Source organism: Bos taurus, chromosome 6 (genome assembly GCF_002263795.3).
Source record: "Bos taurus isolate L1 Dominette 01449 registration number 42190680 breed Hereford chromosome 6, ARS-UCD2.0, whole genome shotgun sequence".
Classification (NCBI taxonomy): Eukaryota; Metazoa; Chordata; class Mammalia; order Artiodactyla; family Bovidae; genus Bos; species Bos taurus.
Genome location: NC_037333.1, coordinates 61,404,711 through 61,427,211, shown reverse-complemented (window position 1 = coordinate 61,427,211; position 22,501 = coordinate 61,404,711). Strand labels below are relative to the sequence as shown.

Here is a 22,501-nt window from a genome sequence, read left to right as displayed (position 1 = left end):
TTGTAGTAAGACATATTTTACAGTGTGACTCCAGTGATGAATAGAGAGGAAACACTTGGATGGAGAGGAGGAGAGAAGAGGCTAGATGGATGTACTGTTCTGGTGGAGGCAGGCATTCCCTATGAGATGGTAGAACTGGCTGGTTTATAGGGGGAGGGTGCTGCAGAAGGGTCAGGTAGGGGGGTCGAGGATGTAGATGGGCTCGAATGTGCATGGAGAAACCATCCAAGCAAGGTTGAAGGGGATGAGTATTGGGGGGGGATGGAGAACTGAAGCAGATTCAGATGGTTTTCCAGGTTTCCATGAAAGTGGCCATACTTCTAACCTCCCTGGTGGAGCAGACTCCCTGGCATGGTCTACTGAGTTTGGTTAGCCTGTTGTGACTCTTCCAGCCTGTAAGGGGAACCCAGTGGAGTGGTTCAGAGCTATTTTTGGATGTGAACTGACAAACCTCTTCCAAGTGGCACCATTTCAAGGAGGGTTAGTTAAGTTCCAGAGCTGGAAAGGGTGGCGCAAAGCTGACATCAGAGGACGTTCCTGTCCCAAACACACAGGAGCATTAGTGCATCTACTGGTTGCATAACCATTTCCAGCTGCTCGCGTTGGAATCATTTAGGAACTTCTGAAGCTGAGAAGGTTATTTTAAGCAAATGTTTAAATAGTTCATTGGCATCATTTTATGTAGCTGTTCGTTATTGAATTATAATTCATATACTGTAAAATTCATTATTTTCAAGTGTACAGTTCAGTGTTTTTAATATATTCACAGCATTATGCATCCATCACCACTATCTGATTCCAGAGTATTTTCATCACCTCAAAAAGAAACCCCAGACATATAAACAGTCAGTCCCCATTGCCTCTTCCAAGAGCCTCTGACAACCACTAATCTCCTTTCTATCTATATGGATTTCTCTATTCTGGGCTTTTACATAAAGGGGACCATACAATATGTAGCCTTTTGTGTCTGGCTTATCTTCAGGAGTCATCCAGTTGTCACGTGTATCAGCACTCCATTCCTTTTATATGACTGAATAACATTCCGTTGTGTGGATATACCCCTCTTGTTTAACCATTCATTGGTGGATGGGCATTTGGGTTGTTTCCACCTTCTCCTTATTGTGAACAATGATATGGTGAACAGTTGTGCACAAGTTCTTGTATGAATATGTTTTCAGTTCTTGGATGTACACTTAGGTGTGAAATTTCTGTATCTCATGATAGCTCTGTGCCTAACCTTTTCAGGAGATGCCAAAGTGTTTTCCTCTGCAGCTGTTTTTTAAACATTGTGTGTATATTTTTAACAGGAAATCTACTAGGGAGCAGGGTTGTATCTTTAGTAAATCTACTACTATGGCTTTATGTGACCCCAAACACATAAGAACATCAATGCATCCACTTTCCATCCAGTGAGTACTGACTGAGCACCTTTGTGCTGCTGCATGGAAACACTGGGAATACAGCAGTGAATGGAAAGAGAACGTTCCTGAGTCCCAGATCTTGGAGTCTAGGGGAAGAAATTTTTTTTTTCTCATACGAGCATAAGCTTACAAATAAGATGAACAATGAGGCATATGAGGACAATAAAACTGCCAAACATAATACAGCATTGTTAACAAACTGAAATTAATTTTCTTAGAAAGTATTGCTATGAAACAAACAGAAAAAAGTCCTACCAGAACTAATAAGTGAATTTAACAAAATTAATGGTGACAGGGTCATTGTATGAAAGTTTAATGCATTTCTGTATACCACCAATGACTAATTGGAAAATGTAGTAAAAAAAAGACAACTTACAGTATAAGGAAACAAGTCATCAAATATCAAGAAGTAAATCTAATAAAAGACCCATGCACTGTAAAATACAAAAACATACTGGAGAAAATTTATGAAGACATAAATTAATAGAAAGGTATAGCTTGTCCAGGCTTGCAATGAATTGAAACACTTGAGCCCCAAATCAAATTCTTAAGAGGGTTTAGAGGTTTTGTTTTGTTTTGTTTTTCAGAATTGACAATTCAGTTTTAAAATTTACATGGAAATGCAAAGAACTCAAAATAGCCAAACAATATTGGAAAAGAACAATGTAGGAAGACTACCTAAATTCAGAACTTACTGTAGAGTTACAGTGATCAAGGCCTGGTATATATTGGTATGAAAAATGTGTAAATTGATCAGTGGCATAAATACAGAATCCAAAAATCAGTCTCCCGTAGTACCATGTCAATTTAATGGTGGAAATAAACTTTTTTAAACAGAATCTCAGATACACTGTTTGAAACTTCAATACAAAAATATTATGTGGTTCATTGCATGTGACATGCAAAACTAACTTATGGTGAATAATTTATATTTGCCTCTGCGGATGGGAGGATGGATGGATGGTAAAGGCGTACAAGGAGTCTTTCTGGAGTTCTATATCTTGTTCTAAGTAGTGGATTCACAGATGTTTACAGTTTTTTAAAACTCATTGAACAAAACACATAAGGTCTATATAGCTGGTTGTAAGTTATACCTCAGTGAAGGAGAGAAAAACCTCGTATGTGTGAGCCAGGCAGGTCTCCTAAATAAGGGAAGTCGGCTGTATGTCCGGCAGTGGGAAACCACAAACAAGCATGGTGATGGAGTGGTGCGCCTCATCGAAAGTGGGGACCCCTGCTGTCCCAGCCGCAGGTCACAGTGCAGGAATTGACCGGGCTTCTAGATGAGCCTGAAGTCTTCATTTTCATGTCAAGCCTCTTAATTTTAAAAATACTGGATGCTGGTTTTTAAACAGTGGGGTATTGCAGTGGGAAAATGTTTACTTATGTGAGATGGGATTAGAAGAAAATAAATGACAACAGTGCTATTGAACAGGATTCTTTTTCTAATTTAAATCTATTGCAGATTTTAGCCCCATCATTCAGGGATGTACATTTGAACCGCACTCTTCCAGCGCTCCTTGTTGACTACTTAATATTGTAGCCACTGTGATTGCCGGCAAAATGCTCTCATTTGTTTATTCTTTGTAACAACTGATTTTGAGGAAGATATTGCTTGACACCGATGGAGATGGCATCTAAACCCAGGACTTTTTTCTCTTAAGCATTGTGCTCTGAGCCCCTTGTACTCTAGGGGCAGTTTTACTGGTGGAATAGTACTAAATCACTTCAGTCATGTCCAGGTCTTTGCAACCCTGTGAACTGTAGCCCGCCAGTCTTCTCTGTCCGTGGGATTCTCCAGGCAAGAATACTGGAGTGGGTTTCCATTCCCACCTCCAGGGCATCTACCTGACCCAGGGATCAAACCTGTGTCCCTTATGTCTCCTGCATTGGCAGAAGGGTTCTTTACCACTAGCGCCACCAGTGTGGGTGAACTCTGCAGGCATTAGAGTCTTGTGTTTAGGGCGTAGGGATCAGTTTTAGATGCTGGGCTCAGATCCTTCACCCCCAGCTGTAAACACTGAAACTTAAACTTATTCATATAGTTACTGGAAATTCTTTAGTGTTAGCTCTTCATCTTGGAATTATTTAAATTAATCAAGTTGGTTAACCAAAATTCACTGTAAGATAGATACTCCTCATAGTTACTGGAAATTCTTTAGTGTTAGCTCTTCATCTTGGAATTATTAATCAAGTTGGTTAACCAAAATTCACTGTAAGATAGATACTCCTCATAGTTACTGGAAATTCTTTAGTGTTAGCTCTTCATCTTGGAATTATTTAAATTAATGAAGTTGATTCACCAGAATTCACTGTAAGATACTCCTCCTTGCACTTACTCATCCATTTCACACTGGAGTGTCTTACATGCCAGGAATGCTGCGAAGTGCTAGAGATAAATGAATAAGACATAGTCCCTGGGTTCAGGAAATTTTGAAACACTAAAAGATTATATTTAGATTAGAATATTTTATATGATAGCACTTGTTTTCAGATCTGTGAGTATGTAATTAATGTTAGGTTTGCTATTGCACATTTTAGAGATTATCATTGTGATTTACTTAAGAAGGTTCAGCCTTCATCGCTTCTAACATCAAAAGAAACTGAATCTAATGTTTTCGTGTCTTTAAGTTATTCATCTTGCAAATATTTACCCAGCAGCTACTTAGCACCAGGACTGTACTGTTTCCAGAGAATATTGTATTAAACAAAGCAAATGTTAGCTTTGCCCTCATGGAATTTACTGTAAGGATAATTTGTTGACTGACCTTGACTTACTCTTTTTCTTAACTCCATGCTGTGCTATCTACTTCACTTTATTCTCTTTTCTGTTTTATCTGTTATTGTCTATGGGTATATTCAGTATTATGCCACAGATGCATTGTAGGAATAAAAGAAAAGTAAACCGAGTTAACTTTACTGTTGCAAACCAGTAATAAAACTCTGAGAAATTTCAACCCCTCAATCATAATTTAATTGTAGCCCTCTTCTTTTGTTTCTTCTCAGTAAACCAAATATACAAATATTTGCTATTTTCCATTATTTTAAAGCTAAAAGTACAGATTTTTTTTTAATCTACTGGTTTATGTATTAAATTTTTACTACCTAGTTTGAAATCCATTCCTTCTATCTTAAAATGAAAAAAGAGATCTCATTCCTAGTGGCATGTGGGATGCTTACAAATAAACTTGTAAATCTTTTTTTGATTTTTGTTTTTTTAGCATTGCTACTGTTCTGGCTTCTGAAATGTTTTAAGCTTGTCACTCCCTTTTTCAAACATTTTTGTGGCTTTCTCCTCCAGCCAAGCCCTGTAATTCTTCATGTGCTAAAGAAAGCCCTTGGCGAAAGAGTACCTTGTTAGTAATATTTTACTGTGAGATATAAAATGTACATTGGTTGTTTCTTTGTATAATTTTATGTATCTTTGCTGTCACAATTAGTTTTTAAACCTGTAAAAATTGTTACCAGTTCATTTATTTGAAGCTATTCATTTAAAAATGATCATTTCATCAGAGGTAGGCTTTTGATGAGTAATAAAAACATTCTTAAAACTATCACCTTTTCTCTTTCCAGTTTTGAGAAATGGTGCTTGGGAAATTGTGCACTGGGAAAAGGTATGCACTGGTTTTTATTTTGTTACAGGAGGAGACATGCATAGAGGTGTACTCTAGCAGATGTAATTTTTGTGTATGATATAAGCAAATGTCGAGGATTCCACTGATGTGAAAGCTGTTTAGTAAGTAATGTAAACACACATGGAATCTTCTTCACTTAAGTCATTTCCGGTTAATAATTCTGCAATATATTAGAAAGACTACTATCTTAAAGTTATATTTAGAACTTTTTGTTTCTTTCATAGTATATTTTGAGTACTGTTTTCATAGATTTCATTTAACCATGGACTGTTTTGTGTTGTAATTTTTTTGCTTTACTCATCTACTGTCCAAGTAAAACAAAAATTAGATTCTGATAGTTCACATTTGTATATCTTACTTCAAATTCATTTATTGTGGCTAATCACATTAACATATTACTAATTCGTTTTTTTTTAAAGTCTTGCTAACTAAATATCATCTTCTAACTAGCTGGAAATCAGTTCCATAACATCAAGAAGTTAATTTGCTCATAGGACCTCTAACACGACAGTTAATGAGTTGAGTCACAGTTTAGCAAGTGTTATCCAAATGTTTGTATGCTTTTCAGACCCCAGTTTCAAAAGGTAAGCTATGACTGTTAGTTCTCCTTTAGTTCTGGAAGACCATTTAACCTCCAGTCATCCGCAAGGGAATAACCTTCCTAACTTTGTAAGAGACTTTTCAGAACAAGGCCACTCCACCCAGGGAGCTTGTGCTCTGATATTGCGAGGACAACAGGTGTGTAAGTACCCTGAGTTTATTTGCGCCCCAGCCTTTCCCAGTTAAAGGCCATGCCCTTGATTCTGCCTGTGACACTCACAGTCACCTGTGTCCTCCCGGGTAACAGGAAGCCCTCTGAACTCATTGCATTTCAATTTTAAGTCAGTGGCCGGAATAAAGATTGACATCTCCTTTTCTGGATATTTGAAAAGTCATTACTCTCCCTGTCTTTGGCTTTTGACATGAAAGTAACAAAGAGGAAAATACTTTGTTCTTTCCTTATTTCTGTGGCAGTTGCCTCTTTTTCAGAGGCACAAGATAGAAAAAACAAAAAAGCTCAATTTACTGTTTCAAAAGAAGTTTCCTTTATGCTCTTGTATAGTACTTATGAATGTAAACACTAGAGAGAAGGCAAGTAGGATGTAGTCAAGTATGATAATTGATTCTTAATATAAATATATTTCATTTACTAGGATTGTCAGGGTAATTAACATAAATGCATATCCAAAGAAATTGATAACAATTTCTTCTTACCTCGAGTGCTTGCTTAGAAAATAAATTAGTTGTAAAGTCAGGAGATAACCATCCACTACCTCACCCTAAAATTAATTTTAATTCATTTCAATGTTTTATTTTCCTATTGGACAGTCATTATTCCAAGACTGAGTAGATTATTTTAACTTTTCCAATTTTTCATGGACAGAAAATTAATTTACCAGCCCATGATTAATAGCATTCTCAGTTGTCTTGCAGTTCAGTGCCACACCTTCCCTTGATATCCCACTTTGAGAAACAGAGGGGTAGAATTTAACATGTTGCAAAAAGTCATCCAGCCAAAATGTTACTGATGTTACTTAATAGCTGGAAGTAGGCACTTAGCTAATTAGAGTTAATAAAAGTTGGCTCAGTGATGAATTCAAGATAAATATTCAGAAATTGACATGACTTTTTTTTAGCAATAACAATTTAGAAAAATACAATGAAAAAAGACATCTCATTCCTAGTAGCATGTGGGATGCTTACAAATAAACTTGAAATATATATATGACTGCTGTAAAGAAAACCTTGAAACTTTAAGTGTTAAAGTTTCACATAAATAGGCAAATGTGTCATATTCCTAGAAAAACAAAGCCCCACTTCTTCAAAAGTAATGATATATCATAACCTCAGGGAAATTATCATTCCTTTTTCCTCAAGAGTTTACTAAGTTATTCACTGTAACTTCAAAAACAAATAGTTGAGAAAATAGAAGACTATTTTGGAAAATTAACAGTGTGCAAGGATTAAATGTAAATAAAATGAAAAGTTATTAAAATAGTGTGGATCTGTTGCACATATATACTTTGATGAATAGCATAAAACCAAAAAAAAGAATGCCTTGAACTAAAGCCTATTTAATATTTAATAAAAGGGGGGGAAAGTCACCCATAAAAGGATTATTTAATGAATCATGTCGGGACCACAGATTAGCAGTTTCAAGAATAGTACGATTTATGTCTAAATCATAGCCTAGGCTAAAATAAATTTCAATTGACTAGAAGAAAATGTTAAAATATTATTTTTGCAAAACATAGAATGAAAAATCTTAATATTTGGAGAAGAACAAGATCAACATCTCAAGGATTTATGGAATTTGATTACATAAAATTTGAATCTAGTATGCAACACACAAATAAACAGAGAAATTATGGAAATATTTGCACCAAATATTACAAAAGATTGAAATTGTTGTTATCTAGATAGGAAATAAAAGTTGGCAAAAGCTAACAAGAAATATATAATAAGCAACCAGACTCAGTATAATATTCAACCTAATAATACAAGTTGCAAATTTAAACAATATTGAGGTCTCATTTGCTATCAAGGAGAAATTTTTATATTTCAGAATTTGTATGAAGTCTTTTATTCACATAATATTGTAGATTTAGCAATTTAGGTCTTCATATTGACAACCATGAAAAAAGAAAAAGAACATTTCTGGGAATTTATCCCAAGAAAATATTATCATTTAACATTATTTATAATAGCAAAAAGTTAACAATATATGGATATCCAGAAATAGTGAAAGCATTTTATAAATAAATTATGACATTGTATACTCTGGTATATTTTGTGACAAGTAAAAGCTGTAATTTCAAATATTGTGGCAACACACAGAAAAATTTTATAGCATCGCTCAGCAAATACTTACTGAATATATCTGCTAAGCAGTAGGCTCACAATAGAGTCACTGTGTCATAGAAGAATCAGAGGCAAAAGGAATGGGATGGTGTACACCAAGATGCTGGTGACGTAGAAATGATTTATTGAACACTAAAGGAACTGATGTGAAAACAGGCTGGCTGTTGTGTTAGCCAGATTGGAAGGCAAGTGTTTTCTTTAGCTTATGTGATATTTTGTGCAATTAAAAATAAAATCAATAAAGCAAAACCAAGAGTCTGATCCATTTGCCAGCGTAATATGATAAACTTTAATGCAAATGGGCTTTAAGTTCAGGGTTCTTTTTTTCTTGGCCTTTCTGAGTGTGTGGCTACTGCGGTTGCTTTTTAATGTTTCTCAGAGGACCTACAAATTTGCAGTGTCCACCTTGTCATTCATAGATGGGCAGATTTCAGCTCTCAAACACTCGCAGTTTATCCCTCCAGCTTTTGTTTGGAAGCCTTTTCTTTGTTGCACAAGGTTAAATTGCCAGCATCTGGTTTTCTAAGAAAATATTACAGTCACAAAGCCCTGAAAAAGGCATTGCATCCCCACTCTTGAAAGTCAACAGCTGTCTTCTTTACTCTTACCACAGAGATCAGTTCTTAAAGTTAAGATGCAGTTGAGACTGTCCACATGTTTTTGAAATAGTAGCAGGCAGAAAAATTAAGTGAAGAATCTTAGAATCAACATATTTTTCAGGCTTTAAAGAAAAGCATGAAGTAGTGGGCCATATGCCCCTGCAAAATCACTCTATACAGCTGCTTTCATGCCTGAAGTTTCCACCATGAAATCTAGGTCTTTGGATTAAGAATTCATATCTTCAGAAATTCCTCAGTAAAAATATAAATATGCTGGAGCCTGCAATTGAACATATCAGATCTTCAGTCAGTCTATTATAGTCTGATAACCTTTTTCATAATCCTCAATTATAATCTCTAATGTTAATCGCATGAGAAGGCTCAAGGTAGTGGTCAGAAGCCCTAAGTACTTTTTTAAACTTAAGTATTTGGGGACTAAAAGTGCTTTGTCATGATAACTTTCATTAGAACAACGTGGTCAAAGAATTTTTGGCGTCTTGACTTTCTGTTCTGTCTATTCCTATGCACATACCAGCCTGAAAACAGAAATGAATGGCACATTAGGAAAGAGGTGTTTGAGAAAGTGAGCTAAAACCTAGGCATCAGAAGGAAGGAGTAAGTCCCTTCACAGTGCAGTGAGAACCTTAGCATTCACTGAGCCCTTGGTCTTCCTAAACCCTTTGGGGTACCCATGTGAGACCATGTAAGATACTGATACTTTCTTTTAGTTTTCAGTTTACTAACTATAAGCCTTTCATTGGTCTTATGATGAATGAAGATTTTGGAAAATAGTGCAATTTGTTAGTGTCTAACAGACTTACAAAAATTCCTAACCCTGTAGTATAGGCAAATGTGATTCTGACTTTATAAAGAATACAGTCTGATTGAAAAGCAAGTGTTAACACACAGGAGATAATTAAGCAGCAGTTAAATGGTTACCTGTGTAGAATTCTCTCCTGGTGCTCTGGCTGCAGAGATCTTTGCTCTGTTTATCTTGCTTTTAGTGAGTGCTATCAGAGTACTCTCACATTACTTTAAGGGCCAGTATATACCTATACATGCTATTTTTTGTTTTCCCATTTTCCCCATTTTTTTAAGGAAGGGGATGTTTGATTCCAAGGTCCCTGACAGTTTGTCAATCTCAGATAGTCCAGATTTCATTTGAAACAAATCTCTTTGGAATCAAGGTATTCAGAGTTTCCCTACCTGGATAACCAACATACCTACCTACCGTAGATGAGAAGGTCTCCTCCAGCCTTCCCTAACTTGTCTCCCCCACAGTATAGACTAGACCACAGTGGGCTGTCTCTTATTGTGATTCCCACTGAGGACATCAGGCTCTTCCCCACACCACCACCTCCCCCTGGCCTGTGCAGAAAAGTGTTATTTTGGGATTCAAGGAAAAGTAGAGAGGGGAGAGAACAAAAAGGCTTTAACACCACCCCCCACAATAAAAAGGGCTTTTCTTCACTTGATTAAATAGTAAAACTTTTAGGTTTTCTTGGCTGCTAAGAGTGAGGTCTAATTTCATGGCCATCAGTGTAATTTGCTCAACTTGGCCAGCATACCAATTGCTACTTAGTTGGAGTTACTCTGTTTGCCAAAAGCTCTGTGACAAACCTATCCTTTAAATTACTTCTAAGTTTCTGGACACAGTATGTCTTTGACTTGTCTTCAGATGGTGCTCACACTAATGCTAACAGGTAGTAAAATAAGAAAGAGACTTAAACTGGTTTTTCTTTTTTAATTTAAAATGCAGTGATCATTTCATTATATTTGCTTATGCAAAATCAGACTTTGCAGACAGCTCAATGTGGATTTGAGTCTAAGCTCTTCCTCTATGATCCTGGGAAATAACTGAAAATCTAAAACTCTTTTTTTCCCTCTCTAAATTATGAATTTTAACCAAGATCATCTGAGGAGTAGTGATATACACATACATAGTTTTTCCAGTTGTATTGAGATTGCCTTAAACAGGGTAATGATTTCATTTGGAAAATTCCTCCTTTTTATTTTTATGTCATAGGGAGAGAATCATGAGAAGATGAGATGTCAATTAAGTGGCCAGAGTGGATGAAATTTATTTTTATTAAGCTATGTTACTTAGGTGATACAATACAGATTCTGTATTTGTTTTTTCTTTTTAAAGGATTGCGCCATCCTTGGCCTCACTTCTAGATAATTTTATGCCATTTTGTGAAGTGGTTCTTGTTTGCCAATAAGCATTTTTTACTGTATTCTCTGCTTAAATACAAATGGGTTGTGTATTTGTAACTATTTTCAATGCAGATAATTAACCAATTCCCAGTTTTCTTTCAGGTAAATGTTGGAGATATAGTTATAATAAAAGGCAAAGAGTATATACCTGCTGACACTGTACTTCTCTCATCAAGGTAGAGATACCTACTGATGCTCAAACAGTGTAGAGGATGGTTTCTCTACCCTGCATTGACCTTGTGATTTCTCCAAGGAAATAAGGAATAAACGAAGAATTTTAAGCCTCTCCAATGATTTTGAACTAAACGTTAAAAAGATTGATTGGACTTAGAGGACTCTTTCATGTTTGCCATATAGAATAAGTGATAGGTACTATGCTTTAAAATTCAGAAATTATAATTACAGTTAAGAGTCAACTCTCCCTCTGAATGTGTTCAGATCTGTTTGTATAGACTACTAACTCCTGTAAGATTTCCTATCACTTATTTTATATAATACATGGATTGGGTACTGTTGATTTATCTTGCAATCTTTGTTCGTGATAAATTCCTTTATGATGCATTCATGTATCCCTCCAAAGTTTCTTGATCTTTATGGTGCATTGGTACAAGAAAATGGATAAATGACTTCTTTTTTGTCATCATGTCTTTTGAAATATTATACTCTTCCAACAAAAATTAAAGCACTTTTTTCTTTCTTTTAAGTTCTTTCTTACTGAATTTAGATAATTTTTGTTTTGCTTGTATTTAAAATAGTCATTAATTGGTCATATGGCACTGTTACCCTTTAAAGAATGTGACTTTCAAATGGCTTTAGGCTTAAAAACTGTAAAGCTAGTCCTAATATAAATTAAGAAAAATGTTTTTACTATTTTAGAGGTTGTTTATCATCATTTCCTTGGACAGTTTTATTTGTAAAATCCACATATAAATATGGACAGTGTCCTTTTTTTCAAAATCTGTTTAATCAGGTCATTATTTAAACTGATTGAATTTATGACAAATTAGGGAAACTTAATTGAGCAATAAGAGTTTTCTAGATATTTATAGAAGTAAGTCTACAGGTAGTTGAAGTAACTATAGTAATTTTTTTGTATTTTATAGCTGGGAGCTTTTGGTGCCAATTACCTATTGGTGGTCCCCCCCCCCAGAAAGATTAAAATTAATAGCTTTTAAAACCAACCTGTATGCTTTTAGTTACCTTTGCTTCTAGCTTTATCAGGGCAAGTTTCTAAAACTGAAGGATGCTGGTAATGGTCCCTGGAGAATGGGTCAACAGTACACTTAATGTCACTGTCAGGTCCTAGAGAGCTTTGCTTAGAAAGCAAATCCCAGGGTTCTTATCTTGGCGTGGTGATTTTGAACCAGAATTACTGTCTCAAACCTTGACTTCACATCTTTCAAAGTGAGGAAGATGGATTAAATGATCAGACTCTTAATACTCCCTGATTCTGCTTTCAGTTTAAGCTGATAGTCTTTTAAGAATGGCTAACCAGCAGAATGATACGCACTTGGTGGTACTAAGTAAAAGTTTGGTGGATGTAATGAATGATGGACCATCTGAATGTCACACAACAAAGTTCAAAAGGATAGTGAAGCATTCCAGCACTTTAGGAAACTTCTGATATTTTCCTGATTAAACTTATTATAGAGACATAACTTATCATAGAAATCATCATATGCTGAAACATTAAGTATAATTTTCATTTTTATGTGCTCAGAAATATGAAGATAATTGACTATGCTACCTCGAATTTATATTTAATTCTAAGTTGAAAGTTCTTAAAATATTTTTCATCTGTCTCTATCCAATCCAAACTCCTAATAAGCTATACGTTTGTGTTTCTTAAACTTGAGGACATTTTTACAGGATTTCTTTTCTCAGCACTAAAAGCGTTTATTGGTGGCTGTCAATATTGGTAGATCAAAATGGTTTCTGTATCTTAATATACATATATAATGATTAACTTCCTTCAGATGATTAATCTTAAAAAGATTATCTGATTCACTGCTTTTTGATATTGAATTTTGTGCTATTAAATATTTCTACCTAGTGACAAAATACCACCTTTCTGGGGGTTTTATTGCTTTTTAAATTTTTTTTTTCTCAAACTATTTTTGCATTACTTGGCTCTTGTGAACCTACATTAGCCTCAATAAGTAGGTAGAAGCTTTTGCCACCATTAACAGAAAGATGATTTTGACTTTGTCTTGTTTTCAGTCATTTCATTTTACCCACTGACTGGGTCAGGATTGGAATACCTAACTCCCAATCTAGCATCTCATTATACTACCCTGTCCCCTATCAAAATAAGGACATGGTGGTTTTCACCAGCAAGTGAGCACCATTTAGCAAAAAGCAAAACAAGAGTTTATAATATTCTAATTTCTAAATTTTTAGTTTATTAATACTAATAGTATTAGTACATCTTCTTAGAGGCAGTTTGAAATTAAACTATGAACATGGTTGAAAGTTACTGTGTTTCACTGATTTTCATTTTGAAATGAAGGAACTGAAATTTTATCATATAACAAAAACACATATATGGGTTCACAAAGTATAAAATACAGTAAAATAAACCGAACTATTAATCCAAATTCAGACAGACTCTTGCCATATCAATTTCATACCTTCTCTGAAAAATTTCTCCTAGATTCAAAGACTTGTTCTCCCAAACTGTTGATTACCAAAACTTTATTAGTAAATAATTCAAAAGTCTACAATTATAACTTCCCAGATCCATGCCTTTGTAGCTTTACATTAAATATATTAAGCTGTCTATGCAATTAACCTTTAAAATGTTTTGGAATCAGAATATTTTAAGGAATATTTTTTTAGTATGTGTGTAGGGGGAGAGATAGTACAGTATACTTTGTTTTTCAAAAGCCTAAAAGTAGTTTTCACCATTATTTCTTTTCTTCTTGGATAGGAGTGGATATACAATAGATGGCAAGAGAGTGAGGAATTGGAGAAAGGAAAATCTATTAGATAAAGTAGCTCTCTATATAAAAACATGTTTTTATTTAGTTTGCTCAGATATGCTTATGAGTAAAATTTTAGAAATCAAAAGTTTCTGTATTAAAAATTGAAAATTGGGCTTAAAAGCAAATAAGTGATTCTGAAATATTCCATTTTCTTGTGCCTTTAGACCTGATCAAAATAAGTTTTGAAAAAATTGGCATTAGACATTTTTATTAACATGTATTATTTTCTGTAATAATTTCAAACTTTCTGTCTCTTTTGTCCATTTGTTTGTTTTTTTTTCCCCCTCTGTTATTCATTTTTTTGTTTTAATTATTTTAAACTGGGACCTGTAGGTGGCAGTAGGGGAAATAGTGAAAGTGACCAATGGGGAGCATCTCCCAGCAGATCTCATCAGCCTGTCCTCAAGGTTAGAACCACTGAGTTGTACAGGATGTGTGTATGTGGATCCTCACCCTTCACCAGAAAGCAGCTTGCACCCAAAGATCGTTGAGCTTTGTATCTCTTCCTTGAAAACACAAACATTTTATACTTCTTGGTGATGGATATTTCACAGATGTTTCAAAGTCCTTTTATGAATACATTGTTGAATGATGTTCATCCCTCGAGTGGGCAAATTCAGCTCCTGTTGTTATCAACAGGAGTCGGAGTCCATGAGGCATGCCACTGAAGGTAGATTTTAATTTCCTATGCATCATTACTATATATTCATTTTAACAACTTGCCTAAATACTAAGGCTCCATTTAGTACCTCTCCAGGATACTGCTCTGAACAATGTTAAGATTTACATGAAAAACTGTTATTGAGAAATTTTTATAATTTTAAACATTTGTCATATATTTGAGATTTTGTACAAGTTCAGTAGAATCCCATAGCAGTTGTGGCTATAATTTGGGCTTGTAGGGCTTACAGAGGACCCCCTGCACAAAGCTGGATGTTGTACAGTTGATACTGCATGCTTTGGGATCAGTATTTATCCCACTTGTAACTCGTGACAAAGTGCACGTTACTATGATCAACCTCAGCTGTCTACTAGTGTCTGTATTGTGATAAGCATCTTGTTTCATCTTTCCACTTACTAATCTAAAAGCCTGCTTTGCCTTTCGGTAGTCTGTGTTTTGAATGTCATCATAATTTGCTGAAATAATAATTATCTAGCATGATTCCTTATCTGAGACTTCTTGCTGCCTTTTCATAACATTGTCAAGAACTCCTGCAAAAACAGTTGTTTTAAGAGATTAAGAATGTTCTGAATTTGGATATATGTTTTATTTACCCCATTTCAAAAAGAAACCCGCCATTTAACTTTCTAACTTGCTTGCCATTTAAGGTTCTAGAAAAGTGGTTTCATGGGAGGAAAAAAAGACCATTATTCTCATTTGATGTGAGAATGGCCTTGGCTATATTGATCAGTAGAAATTTAATGCTTTTCACTGTTAAAATATGGAGTTGGCAGTGGTCATTTAGCATTTGTCATCCTTCTGTATTATCAGAAGATATGTTTTTATAAAATTTTATAAACCATTTTTGAGTGTATACTTAAGTAAATTACAAATTGGGAGCAAGTGATAGAACTAAATTACTATTGTGACAGTAATAAAAAATAAAACCTTAATTGATAAAGTGAAAATACAGATATTGAAAAACTTATCCAGTTGGGAAAAAAAGTATCAGCTTTATGGAAGAAGAAAAAAAAAGCCCGTAGAGAAATTAAAGGACTTGTGAGTTTACTTTAAAACGAATCTGTAAAATATTTGATTAATGACCACAAATTTCAGTATTTTTCACAAGTCTTCAAGCTGTAAAACTAAGCAGTGTGCTCATGTCTGAAACTCAGAATCTTCTGCTTTACACATGTATAAATTGGAAGTTGATTAGAAAATTCCAGGTGTTTGTGACTTAGAAATTTCTGTGAGTATACATACTTATCAGAAATTACATTCATAGTTACTATATGATGTTAATTGATTGGCTTTTCATATAAGCAAGTGCTGTTAAGATTGACTTAACTTAAAAATGCTTTTCCTTATAGTTGAGGATCAGATTATACAACAGGGCTGCAGACTCACCTGGCTGTAGTTGCTGAGCAAGTAAAAGTAGCACATGAAGGGGCAGATCACAGGACATTCAGGGGAGTGTGCCTGTGATAACACTAGAGAACGGGGCCCCTTAACACCAGCCACTGCACAATAAACTTGACTAAAACACTCTGGTGAGGACCCATAGCATGAACCTTCTAGGTTCAGGTCATGGCCAAGTTGGCTGATTTTTTGCTGCTTCACTAATCTCTGAAGCAACTCTAAGAAATAGAACAGAAAAAATAAGGGAAAGAAAGTGTATATCCACTTTCACTGTAAAATATGTTCATACAGTTTTTTAAAGTAGCCTTAAAATTTGAATATTATGGTCCACATAAGCCTATTCATTTTTTCTAAAGATGCAGTATCATACAACCCAAACGTGCAAATGCAAGTTTATAGAAGCAACAATCTGGAATTTTCTAATCCATCTCTTAATCAATTTACATGTGGGCTATGAGCATGAGATCTCACTTGATATTTTTGAGCTAAAGATATGACACAAAGCTGCTTTACATTTCAGATACAGTCTGTGTTGTGTCTATATGAGGAAAGATTTAAGTATAGTGTGACAAATCTAATTATTTACATGATCTTGAAGGTCAGTACTGATTGTTGTCAGGATATTGCTTTGGGGTCCTCTGGCTGAACATCTGATCCATGGGTTGTCATGCATGGGTTCTGCCTCACAGCATTTTGTGGTTAGAATGAAAGATATCAAGAAACTAGGTAACTAAACCTTTGTTTACAATGAAAGGCTTCAGTGAGTCTAAGCATTTTAAATAAGTTATTATTATGGTTTCCTTCCCCAACTAAATCTTTGTGCTTTTCCATTAAAAAAAAAAAAACAGTGAGCCCCAGGCCATGTGCTACATTGAAACATCCAACTTAGATGGTGAAACAAACCTGAAAATTAGACAGGTAAGATCAAATATCGGTTTATGGAATTATTACATATGTTCTCTTACATGGAATTGAGAACTTTTTTGGAGAGGAAGAAAACTTTACTCTTCTAGGTTCTTCTGGCTGGTCTAAGAATGAAATTGACATGAGACATATTAACAGGAGAAAAATCAAATTAAATTTCATACATAATGGAATCCCACATACATGAGAGGCTCAAAGACAGAGATGCCAATCTGAACTAAGTAATGGGAAGCCCTGAGGGTCATTTACAGGATGATAAGAGCAGATGTTTGGTAATTAGTTGTGTGTCCTGCCAGATGGATGGGCCCACTTTAAATAAAGTTTATCTCTTGCAATAACTCTTCTCTGGGAAAAACCCATAATTTAAGTTCTTTTAGATAGATAAGGGAGGGACAGTAGTTTCTCTTGAACCCTCAGGATCTCCACTGCCTTTAGCTCAAAATAAGAATCATGCAAAAGTGAAACATTTTTGAGTTTTGTTCTGAATCCCTATAGCTTTATTTCTTAATATTATTGTCTTGAGTTGAGGCAGTTCTGTTCACTTGCAAGTCTTTTCTCATTGAGCCACAATGAAGTGGTTTTATAAACTGGAAGAGTTAAGTATTATGGAAAATTCAGTTTTACTTGCCTAATTAAATATGATGCATCAGATAGGAATAATTTTGTAATATTTTTAATATTTTATGTAAAAACCAATACTCTGATAATATTAGTAGTTCTAAGTACTTTTACATGTGTTAGCTTGTTTATTTTTCCCTTTTACCTGGCCCATATTTGGTTTTGCCATATGTAAAAGATTCCTAAAGGCTCCCTAATCTCAGAGAATTGGTTAGATTTCTGTATTTATTTCTCATACCTTTCCTAATAGGAAGTCACTGTAAGGTTTTAAAGTTTTAAAAGAGACATTAAAGAAAGTATCTTCTTGGGTTCTAGACAAATAGTGAAAATGACGTGGGAACGCTGGGTTGTGGTGGAAGCAGAGGCTCATCACAGCACCTGAACTCTACCTGCCACGGGAAGTGAAGGCTGCTCAGTGCCCGCCAATGCTTGGTGGACAGAGGGAGAAACTGTTTAGGAGTTTTCCTCCTCCATGGCCTGAAAGAATAAAAACATAACTACTCTCTTGGCATAGATTCTAGTTGTTTTACAGTCCCTTTCTGAGATTCAGCAGACAGATTTAGACTGCATAATGCTAAATATCTTATTTTTGGAAGCAAACAGTTCTTTGAAGACTTTAATTCAAAATATCCTTGCAGACTAGTTTATAATCTCTCTAAGATATTTAGAATTTTCGCAAAATCTGCCCTGTTCTCCTAAATACCTACGTTCAAAGAAAAACCTATGTGCAAGTTGAGAGGAAGATATCCGCTAGTTTTGATCTGACAAAGAGAGGGGGGAATAATTGTCCTAAAAGAGTGGGATCTCTTAGATTTTAAGATGTAGATGAATTCAGAATTCCCTGCTCCCTCCCACATACAACTTATTTAATATACTCTATGCTAATTTACAAATTTCTAAACAGGGCTTACCAGCAACATCAGATATAAAAGACATTGACAGTTTGATGAGACTGTCTGGCAGAATTGAGTGTGAAAGTCCAAACAGACATCTCTATGATTTTGTTGGAAACATACGGCTTGATGGACGCAGGTATGTAAATTGGTCTTCATAAAAACACACAAGTCACTCTGCTGTAGGGTATTACTGAAATAGGTACATATTTTCTTATTCTCTAAGTTTGACAACGCAAACTCTCTTTCTTAAGCATTTTGTATTACTTCTACCCAGAGTTCTTTTGTGAAAGTGCTCTTAACCCTGTTCACCTCATATAGCTGAAGGCTTCCCAGGGTTCCTGTCAGCTGAGGAGTTGGATATTTTCCTGGATATGCCAGGCTTCTGGCACATTGTTAAGTGGTTTCTTCTTTGGCCAAAATCCTTATAGACTTAGCCATTCTCTATGACCTGGGTCCTTTCCTGGAATCTCTAATGCCTCGAGGAGTTCAGACTCTGCCCACAGGGGTTCGTTGTGCTGGATAGTTTCTTGTCTTCTCTGTGTAACTGCATTTGCCCTTTTCTAGGCTATTTTATCTGTAGTCACCTTTATACCTGCCTCCTGCCATTCTCCATCCCCTTCTTTTCCCCTCCTGTTTCCTGCCTCTTCCCTCATCCAGTCACCCTGTACCCAGGAGGCCAGGTCAGTTGCAGATTTTAAGGAGATGCAATGGAAAAAGCAGACAAATCTGCCTGACCTTGAGAAACAACTTTCTTGCAGTAAGGGAAGGGCAAACAGACCAACAATAAAATGACAAGAAATTTTTATACTGTGTTAGAAAATGATAAATGCTTTTGAAAAAATTACCCAGAATAAGAGAGATTGGGAATTCGTGGGAGGGAATCACTTTTAGTCAATATGGCTGCAGGAAGGCAAATATTGCTTCACTGAGAAGGTAACATTGGGGCAAACGTAAGTAGGAGATAAAGAAGTCAGTATTTGAATATCTGAAGGGAGATGATTCTAGATAGAAGGAATAGAAAGTACAAATTATCAGCTGTATGGTTACATCATTGGAAAGAGGGAAAGTACCTGGATTGATGATGGTATGTCATCGATGCCAGTGTGGTTGGAGTGGAATGATTGAGGAAGAGGGTAATAGAAGAACAGAGAGGTAATTGTGGGCCAGGTCATACCAGGCTTTGTATGTCAATGTAAGGGTGTTATACTGAGTGAAATGCAGAGCAGCTGGCATTTTTTGAGGGGCAATATCAGCTGTTTGGTTGTGGACCTAAAAAGTTTGTAATGTCCAAACAGAGATATCAGGAGGCAGTTAAAACACATATGCCTGAAATTCGGGATAGAGGTCCAGATTCATGAGATAAATCTAAGAGTATTTGGCATAGATATTTAAAGCCATGGGATTGGAAGAAATCACCGAGGATGAACGGGTACAGTTAGAAACGTGGGGAGGGCTGTCTTAGGACAGCATGAAGACTGAGAGGAGGGACTGGCAAAACAGACTGATCAAATTGGTAGCATAGAAACCAAGGGAGTGAAGAAACCCATATCAAGGCAGACGGGTGACTGAAGACAATGAAATCAAGTACAGTGAGTCTGAGAACCTACATCTGGATTTAGCAAGTGAAAATCCTTGAGCTCTGTTAGGACTGGTAGATCCTGATGAGAGTTAGTTTGAGATAATGGAAGGAGTTAAAAAATAGACAACTTTTTCAAGGAGTTTTGTTACAAAGGGGAGCAAAGAAATGAGGCAGAACTTAGCAGGAAGGGCAGGGTCTCCTCTGCCTCCCTTCTTTTCTAGTGGGCATTTGGAGTGGCCAACTAAATGTAGCTACATGCTCTAGCTCACCCCGCCAGCCTGAGAGACTATCAGTGCTTTCAGTATTTTGTAGTTCCAGTATTATAGTATTTAAATATAAAGGACAATTGAATACCCTGAACAGATCCACCAGTCTTCCTGTAAGTTTTGAAGTAATTATGTATTGTTGTAAATTTTTCAGAGTGATCTTTCCATGAATATATGGTTATAGACTAATGATAGATTTGGCCATTTATGCAAGTAAAGTTTCTGTAGTCTGATGTTCCTAACTGGCCAGCTTCCATTTCTTATCTGTTCCCCAGCAAATTGATGCCAAGCAAATGCATACAGCGAAGGACAAACTTTATATGATGGTGCCAAGATTTGGGGTGCAGATAGAATTTATATAATATGCTTTAATTTACATGAAATGTAGACATAGATCTTCCATATCTTTGTAGCATATTTGACTTTTACAGTAATTACCTAGTGTTGTCAGAGCCCCTTTAGTTTGGAATGAATGTATTTTAATCATATTAAGGATAAAGGTCATTGTCTATTGCTAGGAACTTCAGAATTCCAGCTCTGATGAAAACTAATAACTAATTCTTATTGAGTCCTTGTAATTGAAAAGTAGTTTTTGCTTTTGTAGAGTGTGTCTCTCATTCCAATCAATCTATACCACAGATGCTGAGCTGACAGTTGCCAGGTCATACCCCTAGATATGTGAGAAACAGTTGGCATTTATGTGCCCTAGCGCATAATCCAGGAGCTTCTGAAGTGCACCCCAAACTTTGAAATGGGTCTGAAAGGCATGTTGTTTTGCATAAGGAATGAGAGTTATAGTTGCTGTGTTCTTTTCTTAAGTTGGAATACAAATTCCTAAGGGTGTACTCACTTAAGTAGATGGCTTCAGGAGCTGTTATTACCCACCCATCTGGGTTGATTTCAACTGAGCCAGTAACATTTGCGTAGCTCCTAAAGGAAGGTCCCAGCCCCAAACTACAACTGGATCCCCTACTGGATTATAAAATCTCACCAGAAATGAAAGCTTCAGTCTCACTTTCCTTCTCTGACAAACAAATTCTGTGTTTCTGGAGACTTTTCTTGGGGGAAATGGCTTCCTCTTTCTTCTGAAAGTTTTTTTTTATGAATTTTTTCATTATATTTGACCTTTTTTTTTTTTAATCAGTAAAATGAAGAATAACAGGAATCTTTGAGTCATTAAGTTTTTTATAGCATGTTTCCATTAAGAACCCCACTGTATTTGTGATAGCTTGTACCCTTGTAATAGCTCTGTGAGAGGTTGTATTAATTAACCCACAACTTACCATAATGGGTAGCCTTGCAAAAAATCCACAAAAGACCCAGCTTGGCCCTTATTCACACAAAAATGTGGCTTAAGTCCTATTGGAATGAAGAATCTCAATTTGCTGTCATTTCAAAGGAGTGTTTAAGACTTTCAGATGCTACCATTTATTGAAAATGTGTTCACAGTTCTCAGAAAACTGATCTTCAAATACAATAAATGAATGGTCTAGAGATTTTAATACAAACTTAATCTCTGGATGGGGGGTTGTGGATGGCAATACAAAGTATCTGATGAGATCCACACATTTTCTTACCTTGTGTATTTTTTTTTTTGTACCTTTATTTTGCACAAAGCTATTTTTAACTTGAAGGAAGGTGAGGGAAGGGAAACAGATCTCCCCTAATCTTACCACTCCTAAATATCTCAGAAACCTAAATGGGCTTGCTAAATCGGGAAAAATCTTCAACAGGCTTGAGAATGAGCCTCTGAATTCCATACAGAAAATTATTCTTATTGGTAGGAAAATTACTTCTGTTCTAAAAATAAAGTAAGAATGAAAAAGGGTTATTGTCATAACAGAAACTTTCTTAGAACTATATAGTGGCTGTAGAGTTCTTAAGCATTTTGGGAAATGTCATTTCTAATGTCAACATAATCTGTCATAGCACTGTTCCCCTGGGAGCAGACCAGATTCTTCTGCGAGGTGCTCAATTGAGAAATACACAGTGGGTTCATGGAATAGTTGTCTACACTGGACATGACACCAAGCTAATGCAGGTGAGGTTTTTATCTATGAAAACCTTAAGGACCTAGGTGTTTTCAAAATTACTGTCTGTAGCTCTCCATGCTATAGTCCTAATAAATATAGCGGACCATCTGTTATAGATACCTGAGCCCTACACTCTGCATCCAGATCTCATTCTTCAATGGGTAGGGCTGTGAAATGGCTTACTCCATGCAAGAACACTAGAAGGTTCCACCAGAGATCACCAATGCATGAACACCTAATGATTTTGTATACCAGTCCATTGGCAGCATTTACTAACAATTGTAGTGATTGGCAAAAATTGTCTGTTTAATGATGAGTGCTCTGCGTTAAAGTGTTTATCTTATAATT

General features: G+C 35.7%; 1 protein-coding gene across 9 annotated transcripts in view; it reads left to right on the top strand.

The window, feature by feature from the left end:
- Window positions 1–22,501, top strand: part of ATP8A1 (ATPase phospholipid transporting 8A1) — a 238,136-nt gene that overhangs the window by 50,954 nt on the left and 164,681 nt on the right. For 4 of the 9 annotated variants that reach the window (XM_024993041.2, XM_024993039.2, XM_024993037.2 and 1 more), the window contains 5 exon segments: window positions 4,995–5,035; window positions 10,876–10,949; window positions 16,686–16,755; window positions 18,284–18,411; window positions 22,050–22,161. In XM_024993041.2, coding sequence (XP_024848809.1) covers window positions 4,995–5,035; window positions 10,876–10,949; window positions 16,686–16,755; window positions 18,284–18,411; window positions 22,050–22,161 — 425 coding nt within the window. 9 annotated transcript variants of the gene reach the window in all.